At 61.4% G+C, this 17,164-nt stretch overlaps 2 protein-coding genes across 22 annotated transcripts; one reads left to right on the top strand and one right to left on the bottom strand.

The window, feature by feature from the left end:
* The first annotated feature begins 1,862 nt into the window (after nucleotides 1–1,862).
* PGGHG (protein-glucosylgalactosylhydroxylysine glucosidase) lies at nucleotides 1,863–13,898 on the top strand. Of its 20 annotated transcripts, XR_014067324.1 has the most exons (16): nucleotides 1,863–2,055; nucleotides 2,357–2,640; nucleotides 3,013–3,223; nucleotides 3,298–3,733; nucleotides 4,269–4,388; nucleotides 4,763–4,894; nucleotides 5,096–5,207; nucleotides 5,384–5,456; nucleotides 5,929–6,554; nucleotides 6,628–6,725; nucleotides 6,800–7,011; nucleotides 7,086–7,566; nucleotides 8,351–10,825; nucleotides 11,321–11,495; nucleotides 12,097–12,207; nucleotides 12,398–13,558. XR_014067324.1 is itself a non-coding variant. In XM_081536062.1 (14 exons), the coding sequence occupies exons 2-14, from the start codon at nucleotides 2,382–2,384 to the stop codon at nucleotides 7,139–7,141; spliced, it is 2,076 nt and encodes a 691-aa protein (XP_081392188.1). In that variant the 5' UTR covers nucleotides 1,863–2,124; nucleotides 2,357–2,381; the 3' UTR covers nucleotides 7,142–8,021. The 20 variants fall into 20 exon arrangements, 10 of the variants coding, with proteins under 10 accessions (XP_081392188.1, XP_081392195.1, XP_081392189.1 ...); XR_014067325.1 differs by lacking the exons at nucleotides 11,321–11,495; nucleotides 12,097–12,207; nucleotides 12,398–13,558 and having other exon boundaries at nucleotides 1,863–2,124; nucleotides 5,929–6,065; nucleotides 6,207–6,340; nucleotides 6,459–6,554; nucleotides 8,418–8,959; XR_014067320.1 differs by lacking the exons at nucleotides 8,351–10,825; nucleotides 12,097–12,207 and having other exon boundaries at nucleotides 1,863–2,124; nucleotides 12,398–13,898.
* Nucleotides 10,321–11,939, bottom strand: IFITM5 (interferon induced transmembrane protein 5). Of its 2 annotated transcripts, XM_081536078.1 has the most exons (3): nucleotides 11,877–11,939; nucleotides 11,448–11,670; nucleotides 10,321–10,802 (listed from the first exon to the last, which is right to left on the bottom strand). In XM_081536078.1, the coding sequence occupies exons 2-3, from the start codon at nucleotides 11,637–11,639 to the stop codon at nucleotides 10,590–10,592; spliced, it is 405 nt and encodes a 134-aa protein (XP_081392204.1). In that variant the 5' UTR covers nucleotides 11,640–11,670; nucleotides 11,877–11,939; the 3' UTR covers nucleotides 10,321–10,589. The 2 variants fall into 2 exon arrangements, with proteins under 2 accessions (XP_081392204.1, XP_081392203.1); XM_081536077.1 differs by lacking the exon at nucleotides 11,877–11,939 and having other exon boundaries at nucleotides 11,448–11,760.
* Nucleotides 13,899–17,164: the final 3,266 nt, after the last annotated feature.

The following is a 17,164-nucleotide window of genomic DNA, read 5'->3' on the forward strand; positions in this document are numbered from 1 at the left end:
GGTCTGTCGTTCTCTGCTGCACTTAGCCAGGCATCCTCACAGGCGCTGGTGCCCTTGCCTTTGTTCCCCAGCCCATCTGAACGGGGCGGAGCTGCAGCCCCCATTTCCTGGGTGAGCTTGGGGGAAGAGCTGGGTGCAGGAAGCTCTGATGTAGGCTTGGCCTTGACGGGCAGGGCCAGCAGCAGACAGTCTTCTCTGCTCAACGCTGGTGGACTCCGCCAGCTTCTGAGGCCCTAGTCAGTCCCTTCATGTCCCCCAAACTTCCTTCCGTAACCCATTTTCAAATCCAGTTATTCATTCCACAAAACAGACAAAATATCCCTGCCCTCCTGGAGCTGGCATTCTAGGCAGCTGATAAATGCTGTGCAGGAAGGAAAAGAAGGGGGTGGGGGGATGGAGCCGAGGGTTTTCTCTTACCTGTAAGGAGTCTGGGACAATCTAGAAGACATGGAGATGCCATGAAGACAAGACGTGCCACGAAGACATGGCACTTGAAAATGGAAGGAAGTGAGGGGTCAGCCTAAGGCTGTCTTGAGGAAAAGGCAGCAGGACAGCAAGTGTAAAGGCCACACAGCGGCTCCGCCTGCAGTTAACAAAATACCGTAGAGCAGGTAGCTGATCAACAACAGAAATGTATTTCTCAGTTCTGGAGGCTGGGATGCCCGAGATCAAGGTGCCAGTCAATTCGGTGTCTGATGAGGACCCTCTTGGTGCAGATGGCTGTCTTCCGGCCGTGTCCTCAAAGGGTAGAAGGAGTGAGCTCTAAGGCCTCTTCAGTTCAGTTCCGTTCAGGCGCTCAGTCGCGTCCCACTCTTTGAGACCCCACGGACTGCAGCAGCCAGGCCTCCCCGTCCATCGCCAACTCAAGGGGGTTGACTCAAAATGTCTTCTTATAACGGCACTAATCCTACTGTTGACTGCTCTTGACCTAACGATGTAGCAAAGGCCCCCCCTACAAACACCACCACAGTGGGGGTCAGAGGCCACTGCGGGGGGGCACACGGAGTCCGTAATGGGGAGCGTGCCTGGGATGGGCCGAGGCAGCAGGGGAGCCAGGCAGCAGCTGCGGGCTGGGGGAGGGGCCGGGGGGAGGGGCCCGGGCGGCTCCTCCTGCCGGTACCGCGGGCACCGCTGCAGGCTTTGAGCAGACCCTAACCACTCTCAGGGTGGCTGTGGCTCTGCTCACAAGAGCCACGGGGCCAGAGCAGGCCTACACCAGCCCAGGAGGGTGGCCTGGTCTGACAGGAGGCAGTGCCTGTGGATGGGGAGAGCCTAGATGGGGAGAGCCTGGAAGGGGTCTGGTGGGCGCCCTGGGAGCGGGGATGGACGGGCCTTGGGGGGGATGGTGAGGTCACCGTTGCTTGTGCTGGGCAGGGGTAGGAGGACCAGGTTTCAGGCACATGCTAAACCTGAATGTCTGGTTGGGCGAGTGGTCCCAGCACAGTCATTTGGGTCAGGCCAGAGTTAGAGAAACAAGTTCCAGACAGGCCCAGGGCCCGGAGCTTCAAGGGGGCAGGCGGGCACGCGGGGAAGACGGAGACTGAGGAGGGGGCGCGGAGCCAGCTAGTGGGGCGGGGGCAAAGGCAGGCGGGGCTCCAGAGGAGAACCCCGGCCCCACCTCCCCCGGGGGAGGGCGGTCAGGGGGAGAGGAAGGCGGCGGCCACGGGAGAGGGGCCACCTAAGCCGAAAGCCCTGTCAGACCCACCCTGGAGAAGCCCCAGGGCAAAGCTGGAGCTGGGCTGCTCTCCGCTCGGCCCGGCAGGCTGGGCAGCCGGAGGCGGCCCGGCCCGCCCTTCGCGCCCTCCGCGCGCACGCCCGGGGGTGGGGACGCGCGTCCGGCCCGCCCCGCGCGGCCCTGGGGCGGGGACCGCGGGGCCTTCCGGTGGCACGGCCGCCGCTGGCTGCTTTTCCTCTGGCCCCCGAGGGGCAGCGCCCGCTGGAGCCGAAGGACGCGGCAGGGCTGCGGACCCAGAGACGGGGCCTCTGGCCAGCCTGCCCGTCCCCTTCCCCAGCTGCTGGCCGCACCCCGCCCTGTACCGACTGGCCTCCAGGAGGGTGAGGCCCGCAGGCTGAGGCTCCGCCCTTCCTGCCAGCAGGACCGGTTGGTGGGAGTGCGGCCCTGAGGTGGGAGCTGGGGCCTCCGTTGGGTCCCTGGATGAATGGGGGGGGTGGGAGCGAGCATCTTCAGGCGGAGGGTGTTTTCCTGGGGCGGCCTGAGAAAATCGGGGCCACCCAGGTGGGCACACGCCCTTCCCTTCACCTCTGGGGGCATCAGTCAAGTTCCAAGGAGAGCTTTGGGAGTTACAGAAAACAGAGGCCCAGCCAATTGTGGGGCCTCTGACCCCCGCTTTTGCAGGCCCCTCCTCGGAGTCACCATTGCCATGGAGGGTGCTGGCAAGGACGCCACCAGATTCACTGCCCATTCTCTGCCCAGCGACCCCCGGCTCTTGGCCACCGTGACCAACGCATACCTGGGCACACGCGTGTATCATGAGACACTGCATGTGAGCGGTGTGTACAATGGGGCTTTGGGGGATACCCACCGGGCCATTCTGCCCAGTCCCCTCAATGTCCAGCTGGAAGCCCCTGCAGGGACAGGAGAGCGGCTAACCAAGACCTATGTTCTGGACACTAACACAGGTAGCCACTGCCTGCCCTCCGCCCACCCCTCACCCCACGCCCCACCCCCCGCCATCGATCCAAGCCCGCGGAATACCAGACAGAGGTCCCATCCCGGGACCTTCCCACTCGGGGTGCCAGCACCAGGAGGCTTGGAGAGGCCGCTTTGCGAGGCTTCCAGCGGGCTGCGCCTCCTGAACGAGCAGGAGCCCGACGGCCCCCATGGAGCTGTTACTTCCCAAACAGAACAGCTGGGGCGTGCAGGTGGCTGCCTCACAGAGGGGAGAGGGGAACTTCATTCCCAGCCCAGAAAGGCCTGCAGTTTGGAACTGTCCTTGGTGGCCCCAGGGCAGGTGTGAGAATTGCCCTGTCTTCCTCGCCACCCTTTCCCAGGCTCCTTCCTGCACACCCTGGAGGGCCCCAGCTTCCGTGCCTCCCAGCGCATCTATGCCCACCGCACGCTGCCTCACGTCCTGGCCTTCAGTGTGTCCATCACCCGCCTGGCCAAGGGGAGCTGGCCCATCACAGTGTGGCTGCAGTCAGCCTTCTCCCCAGAAAGTCCGGACCTGGACCTGCATCTGGGTCCTGACTTCCAGGGAGCCCGGTGAGGAGGGGCAGGGGGCCGGCTGGGTGGCCGGAGGAGAGGCTGGTCCCTGAGACACAGCTGCCCTCTTGCAGGTACCTGTGTGGCCACACACTCACCCCGGAGCAGCCTGGGGGTGCACAGCAGGAGGTGCACATGCTGTGGACACCGGTCCCCCCGGCCTTGACCCTTGGAGAAGGGCAGGAGGATGCGACGTGGGAGTTCCTGACGGTGGTGGGTGGCAGCCAGGCTGAGGCCCAGGCCTGCCTCGCAGAGGCCCTGCAGCTGCAGGCCAGGCATGCCCTCTACACGGCCCACGCCCAGGCCTGGGCCCAGCTCTGGGCGGACTGTGGCCTGGATGTGGAGGGGCCCCTGGCCCTGCGCCAGGCCCTGCGTGGCGCCCTCTACTACTTGCTCAGCGCCCTGCCCCCGCCCGGGGCCCCAGGATCCGTCTTGCATGGTCTCAGCCCCGGGGGCCTCTCCAATGGGAGCCGTGGGGAGTGCTACTGGGGCCACGTCTTCTGGGACCAGGTGCGCGCGCGCCATCCCCCATCCACGCCCGCTGCGGGCCTCTGCTCTGCCCGGGGTGGGGCTGCGGCTGGGGAGGCACAGGGAGCGGCCGGTGGAGGCCTGCTGGGGGCAGCGGAGTCGCAGCTGAAGGAAGAGGGATCAGACCAGGGGACCAGAAGGTGCAGAGGCCCAGAGCTACACAGCTGCAGGACCCCGGCCGGGGCGAGGGGTGCCCTCACCCCTGGGGAAGGAGCCACTGTAGAAGGGCCGAGGAGGGCACGGAGCCCTGACCTGGGGAAGGACACGGACAGCAGTGTGCTCTGGAAAGGCCCCTGGGGCTGCTGGGGCAGTGAGGGTGGGGAGGGTGAGGCCCGCTCCCCACACCCGGACTCCGGATTGAGCCCCGACAGACGAAGCGCCCACCGGAGTCAGAGGAGTGTCTTGGTTTGGGGGATGGGGCCGCGGGGTTGGGGACAGACCCGGGGACGCGCTGGAGGAGGACGCTGGATGTGGCTGCAGGGAGAGACCAGGGGCTTTTCCCGTGGCTGTGCTCCAGGACCTCTGGGTGCTCCCTGGTCTCCTGCTGCTCCACCCGGAGGCCGCCAAGGCTCTCCTGCAGTACCGCGTCCGAACGCTCGGCGGGGCCCTGGACAACGCCCGGAGCCTGGGCTACCAGGTCAGGGGCCCCCAGAGGGCCTGAGGCCCCACACCCCTCTCAGGCCTTCACCCCTCGCCCCAGGCCCCCTGTGTGGGTGGGACCCGGACATCCTGGATTCCTCCCCCAGCCTGTACTGCGCAAGTGGGAAGAACAGCCTGATGGGCCCGGCAGGGCTCCCCTCTCTGCCCTGCACCAGGGCAGGGACACAGTAGATGCCAGGCGGAAGCAAGCTGGCCCACGGCAGGGACACAACGGGCACTCAGAGCCAGCAGGGGCCCACAATGGCCCCTGCCTCTGCCCTCCATGGTTGAAGGCTGGCAGCGAGGGGAAAGGGGCGGGCTACCCCTGGCCCCCAGGAACAGAGTCGTCTGCTCCATCCCTCAACCCCCCAGGGAGCCAAGTTTGCCTGGGAGAGCGCGGGCTCCGGCCTGGAGGTCTGCCCTGAAGCCATCTATGGGACCCAGGAGATCCACATCAACGGGGCCGTGGTGCTGGCCTTCCAGCTGTACTACCACACCACCCAGGTGAGGCGTCACTGTGCCTGCCAGGGCGGCCCCTCCACGCTGCGTGACTGCCTGTCTGGGGCCAGTCCTGTGGAGTATCTCGGAGCCAGGCCTTCATTGCTGGGCACTCACAAGGGAGGGCCTTGACAAGAAATGCAGTGACCAGTGGGAGCTAGAATCACAGGTGCCGTGGCCTCTGACATACCCCCTCCTGCTCCTCAGGACTTGGAGCTCTTCCGAGAGGCTGGTGGCTGGGATGTGGTCAGGGCTGTGGCTGAGTTTTGGTGCAGCCGTGTAGAGTGGAGCCCTGAGGAGGAGAAGTACCACCTGAAGGGTGAGAACGTGGCTGTCGCGGAAGGAGTGTGGGTGACGGGGAAGGGCCCTGGAGCGTGGACAGTCATGAGTGGAGGGGCCGACGGACGCATGTGACCCCAGCCCCACAGTGGTGACTGGGCCGGGGCAGGTGCCTAAGCCCCTCCATGAAGTACCGTCTTGCCCTTCTGTGCTCAGGAGTCATGCCCCCTGATGAGTACCACCCAGGGGTCAACAACTCTGTGTACACCAACGTCTTGGTCCAGAACAGGTCAGACCCCACCCTGCCTCCACCACGAAGGGGAAGGAGTACAGGGGCTGCAGCCCATCTCCCCCTGCCCCCTCCCCCCTCCCCCGCCTCCCCTTGCCCCCTCCCCCCTCCCCCGCCTCCCCCTGCCCCAGTCCCCTCCCCCCTCCCCCGCCTCCCCCTGTCCCCTCTCCCCTCCCCTGCCTCCCCGTCCCTTCCCCCGCCTCCCCGTGCCCCCTGCCCCCTCCCCTGCCCCTCCCCCACCTCCCTGTGCCCCCTGCCCCCTCCCCTGCCCCTCCCCCACCTCCCTGTGCCCCTCCCCCCGCCCCCCCGCCTCCCCTCCCCCATCCCTCGCCTCCCCGTGCCCCCTCCCCTCCCCCCTCCCCTGCCCCCTCCCCCTGCCCCCTCCCCCGCCTCCCCGTGCCCCCTCCCCCTCCCCTGCCTCACCCCGCCCGCTTCCCCCGCCTCACCCCTGCCCCGCTGCCTCTGCTCCTAGCCTGCGCTTTGCTGCTGCCCTGGCCCAGGACCTGGGGCATCCTGTCCCCAACCAGTGGCTGGTGGTAGCTGATAAGATCAAAGTGCCCTTTGACCCGAAACTGAACTTTCACCCTGAGTTTGATGGATACCAGCTGGGTGAGTGGACTCACAGCTCCTTCAAGGCCCTTCTCCCCTCCCACAGGACCTTGTGTCCACCCTGGACTCCCCCTTCCCAACAGAGCAGTCCCTGCCCTGCCCGCACCCCTTCAGCAGCACCTCGCCCGCCCTCCCTGCCAGGAGAGGAAGTGAAGCAGGCGGACGTTGTGCTCCTGGGGTACCCTGTCCCCTTCCCCCTGAGTCCCCACGTTCGCAGGCAAAACCTGGAGATTTATGAGGCTGTGACGTCCCCCCACGGCCCAGCCATGACCTGGGTAAGGAGACGGCAGGGTGTGGGGCGGTGGTCCTCACAGCCCCTTGGCACTGTCCCACTGGCCTCAGTCTCCCCTCCCCACGCTGTGGGCCTTGCGCCAGCATGTTCTCTGACCCCAGAGCATGTTTGCGGTGGGCTGGATGGAGCTGAAGGACCCCGGGCGGGCAGGGGCCCTCCTGGAGAGGAGCTTCGCCAACGTCACGGAACCCTTCAAGGTCAGCCTGGCCCCAGCCTGGACCTCCATGCTCACCACGCCCAGCCCTGCCCTGACCGCCTTGCCCCCTGCAGGTGTGGACAGAGAATGCAGACAGATCAGGTGCTGTGAACTTCCTGACAGGCATGGGGGGCTTCTTGCAGGCGGTGCTCTTTGGGGTCACGGGGTTCAGGTGAGTGTGGTGGCAGCAGAGGGCGATCACCTGCTGCCCCCTGCCCTCCTCACAGAACCTTCCCTTCCCTCAAGGATCACCAGGGCCGGTCTGACCTTCGACCCCATGTGTCCGGCGGGGGTCTCTGGAGTGTGTGTCTCTGGCATCTGCTACCAGGGGAGCAGGCTTGACTTCTCCCTCTCTGCGGGCTTCGTGACAGTCGAGGTCACGGCCCGGGCAGGGCCCTGGGCCCCCTCGCTGGAAGCCGAGCTGTGGCCGTCGCGGACTCGGCTCCCCCTGCCTCCAGGTAGGCCCCCCTCCCGGACCCCCCCAAGGTGGCCCTAGTGTGTGCCTTGCCCCACGATGCCCCTCTCCCTGCAGGACGCAGAGTCTGCTTTCCCTGCTCAGCGGGCCGGATACAAAGGTCAGGCCTATAGGCCGCCCGGGCCGCACGCACTGCCCCACGAGCTTCCTGGAAGGCTTTCTGAAGACGTTGAACGCCCGCCCCAAGCCCACAGGCCCCGCTCTGGGACACCCTTGGGCCCTGAAGCTCCATGAGCCCCTCCCCGGGCCCCCTCCCCGCAGACGGCCAGGGCTGTCCCACCCTCTGGCCACTCCCCCTGCGGATGCCCCCAAGTGGCTGTACGCGCCCCTTCTCAATGCCCTCCTGGACCCCCATCCACCTCCATGTGGCAGCCAGGCTCTCTCTGGCCTGAGTTCAAGACTCTGCCTCTAACCGAGCCCCCGCCAGTACATCCCTGTGGACAAGCCGCTTCCCTGCTGCTCCCGCCCAGCCCTGTCTGCTCCCAGGCCCTTCCTGCCCTTTCCCGAGGGGCCAGTTCTGCGGAGAAGACCGAGGCAGGTATGGGCCTCACCAGGGAGGACCGCAGGGTGCAGGGCGTGGGGAGGACTTAGGACCTGGGTTGCAGCTTCACCACAAAGGAAGTGTGTGTGTCACACACCTGAGCGTCGGGTCCAGTGGGCCTAGGTGCTCCTGGACTGTCTGGAGGACCCAGCACCCTCAGTCCTTGGCTTCTCTTGCCTCTGGGCCACTTCAGTCATGTCTGATGGTCTCTGTGACGTGCCTTCCTTGAGGAAGGAAGGGGTGTGGGGTGTGGAGCAGGGCCCTCTCCCCGCGACCAGCCGAAAGGACGGGGCCGCGGCACTGGGCCTGCCCGGCCTGGGCACGCGGCCTTGGCCTCGGCCCGCCCGCTGTCGGCTCCGGGCCTGAGCCCCTCAGCTGGCGCTGACTTGGGTTCTCGGGTCTTCCAGGGTGGGACGGTGTCTGCTTGGGAAGTAAAGCTCAGTGCCGGGCAAGCTGTGCCTGTGCTGGGGAGCCGACGGGCACCCTCCTGAAAGGGAGGCTCTCGACAACGATCAGGTTTCCCTTCCCTTGCTCACACGGAGCGAGTGAGTGGGTCCCATCACATCTGCACCTGCCTCCCTCGCCCACCACCCCCCGCCACCTTCGTCTGGCAAACTACGGCTCTCCGTTCTCAGTGGAGAGTTAGGCTGCTGCTGCTGCTGCTGCTGCTGCTAAGTAGCTTCAGTCATGTCCAACCCTGTGTGGCCCCATAGACAGCAGCCCACCAGGCTCCTCTGTCCCTGGGATTCTCCAGGCAAGATCCATCCATGGGATTTTCCAGGCAAGAGTACTGGAGTGGGTTGCCGTTTCCTTCTGCGGAGAGTTAGCCTGACTTCTTCCGAAAGCAGCTACCGGCAGGTGAACTGTGACAGACTGAAGCCCCCGAGGAATAGAGGACGGAGGTGGCGGAGGAGCTGGCGTCACCAGGGCCTGCGTGCGCGTGGCTGCAGAGAGCGTGGCTGAGCTGCAGACCAGCTTCCTGAGTGCACGTGGCCTCAGAACGGAGTCAGCACTTGATGGGGCTCCCCTGGGTGCCCACAGGCTCTCATTCAGCTGCTGGCAGTGCCGCAAAGGCCCAGGAGGTCTGCTGGAGCTGAGCATTTAGCCCAGGGATGGTCCCCATGAAGCAGACACTTGTCTTTGCAGCCCTGGAGCCAGATGTGGGCACAGGCATTAGGTGGGGGTGGTAGGTGGCCCTTTGTTCACAGGACTGACATAACCTGACATTTCCCCGGGTGTGTGTGCGCACGCGCACCCACCTGTACAGGGGAAGGGGCAACCCTTTGAGGGGCCTTAACAGGGTGGCAACACATGTATGCTGCCTGGCTGATCCAGTCCGTGGCAGCCCACTGTCTAAACTTGACCAGGTCCCTTCCTGGGGCAGGAAGCATTGCTGTGCCTGGCTTGACTGCACATTCTCTGTCCTCACACCTGGGTATGGGCTGGACAATCTCTGCTCCCCTCACCAAATGTGGGGCCCAGCAGGCCATCCCCTGCTTGGAGACATGTATTCGGCCACACACAGGCTAACCCCAGCTCCCAGCCTCTGTGTCCGGCATGGGTTGCTCCCTTCCTGGGCCAGACCTGGAGCTTAGTGTTGGAACACTGCCTCCATCCTAGTCTGAGCACTGGCCTTGTCCTTGGTCCAGGAAGGGGCAGAGCTCCACCTCTGCCCCAGGTCCCTCCAGCACAACCTCTGTCTTGGGCTGGCTCAGAGCAGCACATACCCAGCATGGGGCTGGGGCACTGCTGGCCTGCAGCTGGGGCTCATCGCTGCTGGCATGTGGTGGAGACAGCTGGGCCACCTGCTGGCTGTCGCAGAAGGGGGGCCACTCCAGGGGCTCTAAGTACAGCAGCTCCACAGAGACCTCCACCCCCAGCCCAGGCAGGGTGGGAAGGGACCATGGGTGGGGTGCTCAAAGCCCTGAACCACCCTATGGTTAAGGCCCCTGCAATTAGCTTGCCCTGTCATCGGCCTGGCCACAGCAAGGCCCCAAGGGCCTCGCCCCCAGCCACACAGAGTGTGCGCGTGTGTTGAGCAGCCCCTTCTCTGGGTCTGGTAGGGGGTTGCATAGGGAGGTAAAACAATGCGAGAACATGCACTTGTGCCAAAGACACTTAGAAATGTCCTCACCCCAAGTGTCCCCCTCTCCGCACAATCGTGCGTGGGGGGGGTGCTCCTGTGCATGTGTGTGTGATGGACGTGTGCACAGATGGTGGTGTGACCGTGCCTGTCTGCTTGTGTGTCTCTGTCCAGCCCCACTGATCCAGGAGGGACGGAGCCCACTGCTAGGACGGAGATCAATCAGAATTAAAGGGATGTGAGGTCGGGAGGACACAGTGACACAAAGAAGGAGGTCAGCACAGGCCCAGCCACAGACAGGAACGTGCAGGACAAGGACGGCTCTCACTGGCCAGGGACTCCCCTTAACACGCGTGCACACTCACTCGGGGATGGGCACACACTTGGACTCGGAGACTCACCACACATGTTCTGGAAGAGAGGCCACTAAACCACAGCGTGGCAGAGATCAAAAGCCCAAGTTCCCCAACTTCATTCTAAAATACTCAGGAGCCTCCACCCAAAAGCCGCAGGCTGCCTGGTTCCTGAATGAAGGGGACAGTCAGGGCACGGGCAAGCCAGCGGGACAGGGCGGCCCACCGCGGATGCTGGGGTGGTGGGTCCCTAGAGTAGCTCCCCTCAGGAAGACGCCCTCCCCAGCCCCAGCCAGGAACAGTCCCAGAAGGCACTTTCTGGAACCAGGTCCTTTTAATTGAACAGCTGAGCCTGGTGAGTGGGGAGGGAGGAGCTGGCCTCAGGGCCAGGGGTCAGGGAGCTGGGGGCATCGAGCTGCGGGGAAGCGCCTGAGGCCCGAGTGGAGGACCTCCAGAGTCAGTGTTAGGTGCCCGGGCTGGGGCGGGGGTGGGCCTCAGGCCTGTAGATGGTCAGGGTTTCAGGGGGCTGGCGTAGAGCCCCAGGGTTGGGGTCCCTGGGTGGGATAGGGACAGAGCCCAGCCTGTCAGTCATAGTCGGGGTCATCGAACTTGGTGCTGAAGAAGGCGGCGGAGCCCTTGGCCAGCCGAGACAGGTGCAGGGCGCCGGTCACCACCAGCACAAGCAGCAGCAGCGGCGGCACGAGCGCCCACATCGCGGCCAGGATGTTGTAGCACTTGGCTCGGGAGCCGAGACGCCGGGCTGCCTCCAGGTCTCCGGCCACCTTCTGGTCTCGGGCCTGCGGACCAGCAGCAGGGCCAGGTCTACACGTTCGCGGGGACCGGGGGCCCCGCCACCCCTATCCCAGGCAGCCACTGGGTCCACACCTTGGGGGACCCATGCTAGACCCAAAACCTGGATGGAAGGGCGAGGCCTGAGGGGATACTGTCTGGGCTGGACTCACTCCCTTCACTGCCCCCAGCTGGACACATGGGCTTGACCTTCCTTGGGGGCCTTAGGTGGTAAAAGGTTCATCCTAAGGTGGGGCTGAAGGGAGCCTCTGCACCCTCCCACTCCAGTTAATGGACCCAGTGGCCATCCCAAGCCAGCATCTACCTTCCAGGACCCCTGAGCGTAGGGAGTCCTCATTGGAGCTGGGAGGCCACCACCACAGGAGCTGAAGCCAGGGAGCTATGCTAACAGGAGCCCCAGCGTGTGAAAAGCCCCATTTGAAAGAAGAGACCCCCTTGGGTAAGGCCCCATCTACCCTGGGTCCTTTGGGACAGACTAGACACCCCCCTTCATTTTTATGAACAGCAGTCAGACGCAGAAGCCTCATGGGAGGAAGGCCTCCCCTCACCACCAGCAGAGAGTCCTGCACCCCGGCTTGATAAGCAGCCCCCATGAAATGCTCCTGGGCCCCAACGAAGCCCCCCAGGCCCACCTTGATGGAATAGGCCAGCGCCAGGAAGCCGAGGCAGCACAGGTTCAGGTAGAGGGTGCTGAACACTGACCAGATCAAGTGGTCTCGAGGTGGGGGTCGCGGCGCCCCCAGCGTCAGGGCCGTGTGGGCGTTGCCGTCGGCCTTGCGGGGCGTCGGGGCCCGGGGATCCTCGCGGGGGTACGACGTGTCCATGGGTTCCAGCGCCGTCTCCTCGCTCGGACTCCTGCTTCGAGGGTGGGCGCCCCGCCGCTTATAGCCCCCGCCACCGCCCAGCTGACCGGCCCGCCGCTAAATATAACGACAAATGACAGCCGCCGAGCGCCGCCCCGCCCGCCCCGCCCCGCGAGCCCACCGCCCGCCCCGCAGGAGCCCCGCCCCTCGGAGCGCTACCCCCTCACCGGGAAACGCTGCCCCACAGGCCCCTCCTACCCCGGGGTCCAGCGGGGGAGCCCCCATCCAAGGCGGCCGGCAGAGGCACGCGGGGCTGCGGTCTGCCCAGCAGGGGCCCCACCCCCGCGGACAAAAGGAGGTGGAGGCCCCGGGTCAGGGCCGCTGTGGCGGGGTGGCTGCCTTGGCTTCAGGGCTGATGAAACCACAGCCCCTCTGTCCTCGGCACTGCCCAGATCACCTTCTGATCACCCGTGTCCAGCCTTAGGGATGTGACAGTCCCCCTGAGTGCCAGTGGGAGGAAGCAGGCCACGTCCAGGTGGAACTAGACAGTGCTAAGGAGAAAACGAAGTGTGGAGAGAGAAAGCCGGGGGTGCGCATTTTAGGGGCCTGGCAGTGACCGAGACCTGCTGTTGGAGGCTGCAGTGAGCCCTCCAGGCTCGGGCCTGCCTCCTCCCTCGTGGCAGCTGCCGCCCACGCTGGTTGCTTCTTCCTCCCCAGTCCAGAGCTGTTTGTGGGGGGTGAGCTTTCTATGTCTTAAGCCTGGACTCATCTCCCTCCAGAGGGCCCAGCAGCATCTGTGTGCCAGCGAATCACATGTGTGTCAAGGGCCTGATCGGATGTGAGAGTTGGACTATAAAGAAAGCTGAGCACCAAAGAATTGATGCTTTTGAACTGTGGTGTTGGAGAAGACTCTTGAGAGTCCCTTGGACTGCAGGGAGATCCAACCAGTCCATCCTAAAGGAAATCAATCCGAGTATTCATTGGAAGGACTGATGCTGAAGCTGAAACTCCAGTACTTTGGCCACCTGATGCTAAGAACTGACTCATTGGAAAAGACCCTGATGCTGGGAAAGATTGACGGAGGGAGAAGGGGACGACAGAGGATGAGATGGTTGGATGGCATCACCAACTCAATGGACACGAGTTTGAGTAAGCTCCAGGAGCTGGTGATGGACAGGGAGGCCTGGCGTGCTGCAGTCCATGGGGTCGCAGAGTCGGACACGACTGAGTGACTGAACTGGCTGACTGAGAGTCACATAACTGAGTGCCCGCTCCATGCAGGAGGGCCCTCCAGCCTGCTCCTCCAAGGGTGACCTCAGGCCCCCAAATCTTCTGTCTGACTTGGGACTGCTACACTGGTGCCCAGACCAGTGACTCATAAATAATGGAAATGTGTCTCTCACTTTGCTAAAGGCTTGAAGGTCCAAGATGGTGCCAGCGTGGATGGGCCCTCGTTGCAGACAGCGTACTTCCTCCTCCTCACTGGTGGAAGGAACTGGGGGAGGGATCCACCCTCATGACCTACTAACCTCCTAATACCATCACTTTAGAATTTCAGTAGGAATTTGGGGGAACATAAGCATTCAGTCCACTGTACCCTCTGCCCAGTCTCCGCCTCCGGCACAGGAGGTAGCCACTGGCCACTCCACCCATCCAGCTCCACCCATTCCTCTGCCCCTCCTGCCCCTCACACCAAACCCGCTTGGTCCCAATTCCAGAATGGGCAGAATCTCAGCACCCCTGAGACCGAGCTGGGCTCACTTCTCCTGGATTAGCGCAGCCCCTCTGCATTCTCTCTCCAGCAGCCAGAGCGGTCCTGTTACAGCAGAAAGCACGTGTTCCATTCAACTGCTTTGATTCAGGAAATTTTGCTTTCAGGTCCACCTCTTATGTGATCTTATTTATTTGGAATATTCCTCATAAATGGCCATTCTATTCTAGGTTGTTTTAGTAAGACTTTGCCATTTTTGTGATATATACAGCTTCTGGGACAGTAGTTCTTAGATATAAAGTAAACAGTTGCGCTGGCAGGTAGCGAGCTCCTTGCTTATATCTAACCCTTGGGTTCTCTCTCAAACGAACTAATACCTCAAAGGGACTTGCCTCTGTGATCAGATTGTCGTGATTCGTGGTGTGCCTCGCTGCTTAGTTTTCTTGGGTTTGATGAGTGATCTGGAGTCAATACAACCAATTCCATGATCAACCTATTCTAACATGTGAGTCCTTAAGTCAGGAGGCAAGTGGTGTAACAGCTCTTAAATGCTTAATCTGCACTACCAATTTTTGCTGCTTGTTTTTCTAACTTGCAAATTTTGCATTCCCAGTAGGACTTGCGCTAGACCCAGTCCAGCTTAAACTGGAAGTAGCTCATTTCGACATCCAGTTCAGTTTTTAAATGAGACCCAGCCTGACTCCGGATGGTAAACACTGACAGTTCCTAACATGGAGTCTGAGGACTGGGAGAGGATTGACCAGCAGAACTGCACACGTGCAGAGTGCAGCCGGGGGCTCCACACCGACCGGAGACCGCGTGGGGACCCACAGTTCCCACACAGGTGCTGAGACAGATTTGGGGGACTGGGGTTTTACCTCCAAAATAGGGAACTGTGAAAACTGTGGCTTGGGGGACCCTTCCCAGTGAGAGATCAAGGCAAGGCTGTGGGTGCCCAAGGGGTGGGGGTGGGGGGTCTATGCCTCCATTGTCCCAAGATGTCCTCCTTCCCAGCCTCCTTAGAAAAGGGACATCCTTCACACTCAGATACATTCAGATCTCGAGTCTGGTCCAGAAAAGAGAAAGGTGCTGGAAGGACACGGTCCCCTGGTGGGTGAGTGGCCAGCAAAGGAAGGCTGAGAGTCTGGGAGGAAGAGATGGAGGCCCCAGGAGGGGAGGGGGCCCACCAAGCACTGGCCTGCTCAGGCCCCGGGGGACGGGCACTGGGGTCCAGCAGGGGGGCCCCACGTCACAGCCCCTGTCACTTAGACCCACACCACCTCTTCTCCCCTCGTCCAGGAAGCGGAAGACGGTGGGCGACACCGCTGGGGCCCAGAGCCACGCTCCACTGCCGGTGCCTGGGCATCTGTGCCCTGGTCCTGGGCCTCCTTCTGACCATCAGGTTGATTGTTCTTGTGTGTGCATACCTGACTGCCACCAGATGGCTTTATAGTTTGTGCAGGATAGCAGAGGCTGTTGCCCACGGCAGGCACCCCACGAACTCCCCTGTCCACCGCTGGTCCTGCCCCTGGGGCTATGGCCCTGCCCCTTGTCCCCACTCTTTTATAAAGCAGTTTATACCTGAATATTCATTGGAAAGACTGATGCTGAAGCTGAAGCTCCAATACTTTGGCCACCTAATGTGAAGAGCTGATTCATTGGAAAAGACCCAGATGCTGTGAAAGATTGAGGGCAGGAGGAGAAGGGGACGACAGAGGATGAGATGGCTGGATGGCATCACTGACTCAATAGCCATGAATTTGAGGGAGATAGTGAAGGACAGGGAAGTCTGGCATGCTGCAGTTCATGGGGTCCCAGAGAGTTGGACATGACTTGGGAACTAAACCTGTCAGCAATTGAATTCAACACGCACGCTAAGTCACTTCGGTCGTGTCTGACTCTGCGACCCTGTGGACCTAGCCCCACCTGGGAAGGCTCCCTTCTTACCTAGAGCGGACAGGAGGCTCCTTCCCCCAGGATCCTCCACCCCGGGAGCCTCGGCTACGCAGAGGGCTGACGGAGCAGCCAGGGAGAGAATGGCTTTCGTGCCCAGTGGCTCCGTCGTGTCCAACTCTCTGTGACCGCAGGGACTGTGGCCGCTGGGCCCCTCTGTCCATGGGATGTTCCAGGCAGAAATACTGGAGTAGGTTGCCATTTCATCCTCCAGGGGATCTTCCCGACTGGGATCAAACTCGCATCTCCTGCATTGGCAGGCAGATTCTTTACCACAAGCCGCATAGGAAGCCCCAGAATGGTAGCAAATCTGAAATTTGTTTTGAAAACTCTACCTTATCGAAAGGGATGGGATTTTTCATACACAACATGGTTAATTATAGGGCTTCCCTGGTGGCTCAAGATGGCTCAAGGAGACCAGGGTTCAATCCCTGGGTCAGGAAGATCCCCTGAACAAGATAATGGCAACCCACTCCAGTATTCATGCCTGGAGAATTCCATGGACAGAGGAGCCTGGTGGGCTACAGTCCACGGGGTCACAAAGAGTCAGACGTGACTGAGTGACTAAGACTTTGACTTTGACGGCTAACTATATGACCCAAAACATTTAAACCTATTCCCATGTATCAAATTAATGTTCCAAACACATATTAACCCTATCCAGCACTGGAATTGGCGCACATGTCAATTCTACTACAAGATGGGAGACAGTAAAATGACAATGGAATCATATCCAAGAGATGGAGAATAACAGAATATCTGGATAGAGTCAGAATCTCTTTTCTGAAGCCCCAGAAGAAAGCTGTACTGTTCCGCCTGATTTTCTCTGGTGGGTCTAGGCATTGCGATGCCATCGCATTTTGGATGCAACCGTGAGGTAATCTATCAACTGCACCAGCACAAAACTGGGATCGTGATGCCCAGTATGTTTTGTCTTCTTCATCTCTGCCAGAAAGATGAAAGTGAGTCTTTAATTATGGCAAAATGTAGCTTCCTCATCGGCCACACGCCCTTGGGCTGACAGTCAGACTAAAGGATTCTTCACATCAGATGAAACTGGAGTAATGGCTATAAAACATATCAAACACCAAGAGCTGCCTGAAACACCGCTGTTTACTCTGAATGAAAAGGAGCAGTGTAAAAACCAGCCGTTACCAAACGAACCCACAGGGATCTTTAAAATAAGACAGATGAGTATCATTCACCCTTCAGAAGGGAGGGAGTTCATGCTACGGTGTGGATGGACCTTGAGGACATGACGCTCAGTGGAATAACCAGTCACCAAACAACATATCCTGTCTGACTCCACTCACGCAAGGACCCTGGAGGGGTCAGATTCACCGACCCAGGAAGTAGACGGTGGGGCGGGGGCTGCAGGAGGGCAGTGGAGGGGAGGGTTTCCGGGGACAGAGTGTCCCTTTGGGAGGGTGAGCAAGTCCTGGAGGTGGATGGTGCTGGTGGTTGCACCACAGTGTGAATATGCTTAATACCCCTGAGCTGCGCTCTTAGACATGGCTAAGACGGTAAATTTTATGTGTGTTTTACCACAATTAAGAAAAAGACAAAGTCTCGTGTCAATAATCTGATGAATGATTAGCTCAAGTGTTTTCCCCAGGGTGGAAACCAGGCCTCTGTTTAGCCAGAAGGGCTGCTGGGAGGACCTTGGGACTAGTGGTACCACCCGGGGAGAATTGGGGCCATAAAATCACATTGAGGCCTCAGGCATCTGTTCCACCCAACAAGGTCCCAGACAACCCAACCAATTCAGAAACAACAGGAAATAGAAAGTAGTGAGAAATAAAAACCAACCTTGAATGGGAGCACCCACTGAAAACCACTGTCATCACAGACTATATAACAGGAAACTCATTTCTCAACCTTT

The sequence above is a fragment of the Giraffa tippelskirchi genome, chromosome 10, assembly GCF_054371585.1.
Source record: "Giraffa tippelskirchi isolate mGirTip1 chromosome 10, T2T-mGirTip1v1.2.pri, whole genome shotgun sequence".
Lineage (NCBI taxonomy): Eukaryota > Metazoa > Chordata > Mammalia > Artiodactyla > Giraffidae > Giraffa > Giraffa tippelskirchi.

Bases quoted from the DNA above. Each gene is read 5' to 3' on its own strand.
- PGGHG (XM_081536062.1), top strand. From the start codon at position 2,382: ATGGAGGGTGCTGGCAAGGACGCCACCAGATTCACTGCCCATTCTCTG. The intron at 4,895-5,095 runs GTGAGGCGTCAC...CCTGCTCCTCAG, and splicing joins TGTACTACCACACCACCCAG to GACTTGGAGCTCTTCCGAGA. The intron at 5,457-5,928 runs GTCAGACCCCAC...CTCTGCTCCTAG, and splicing joins AACGTCTTGGTCCAGAACAG to CCTGCGCTTTGCTGCTGCCC.
- IFITM5 (XM_081536078.1), bottom strand. From the start codon at position 11,639: ATGGACACGTCGTACCCCCGCGAGGATCCCCGGGCCCCGACGCCCCGC. The intron at 10,803-11,447 runs GTGGGCCTGGGG...GCTGGTCCGCAG, and splicing joins CGCTGGCCTATTCCATCAAG to GCCCGAGACCAGAAGGTGGC.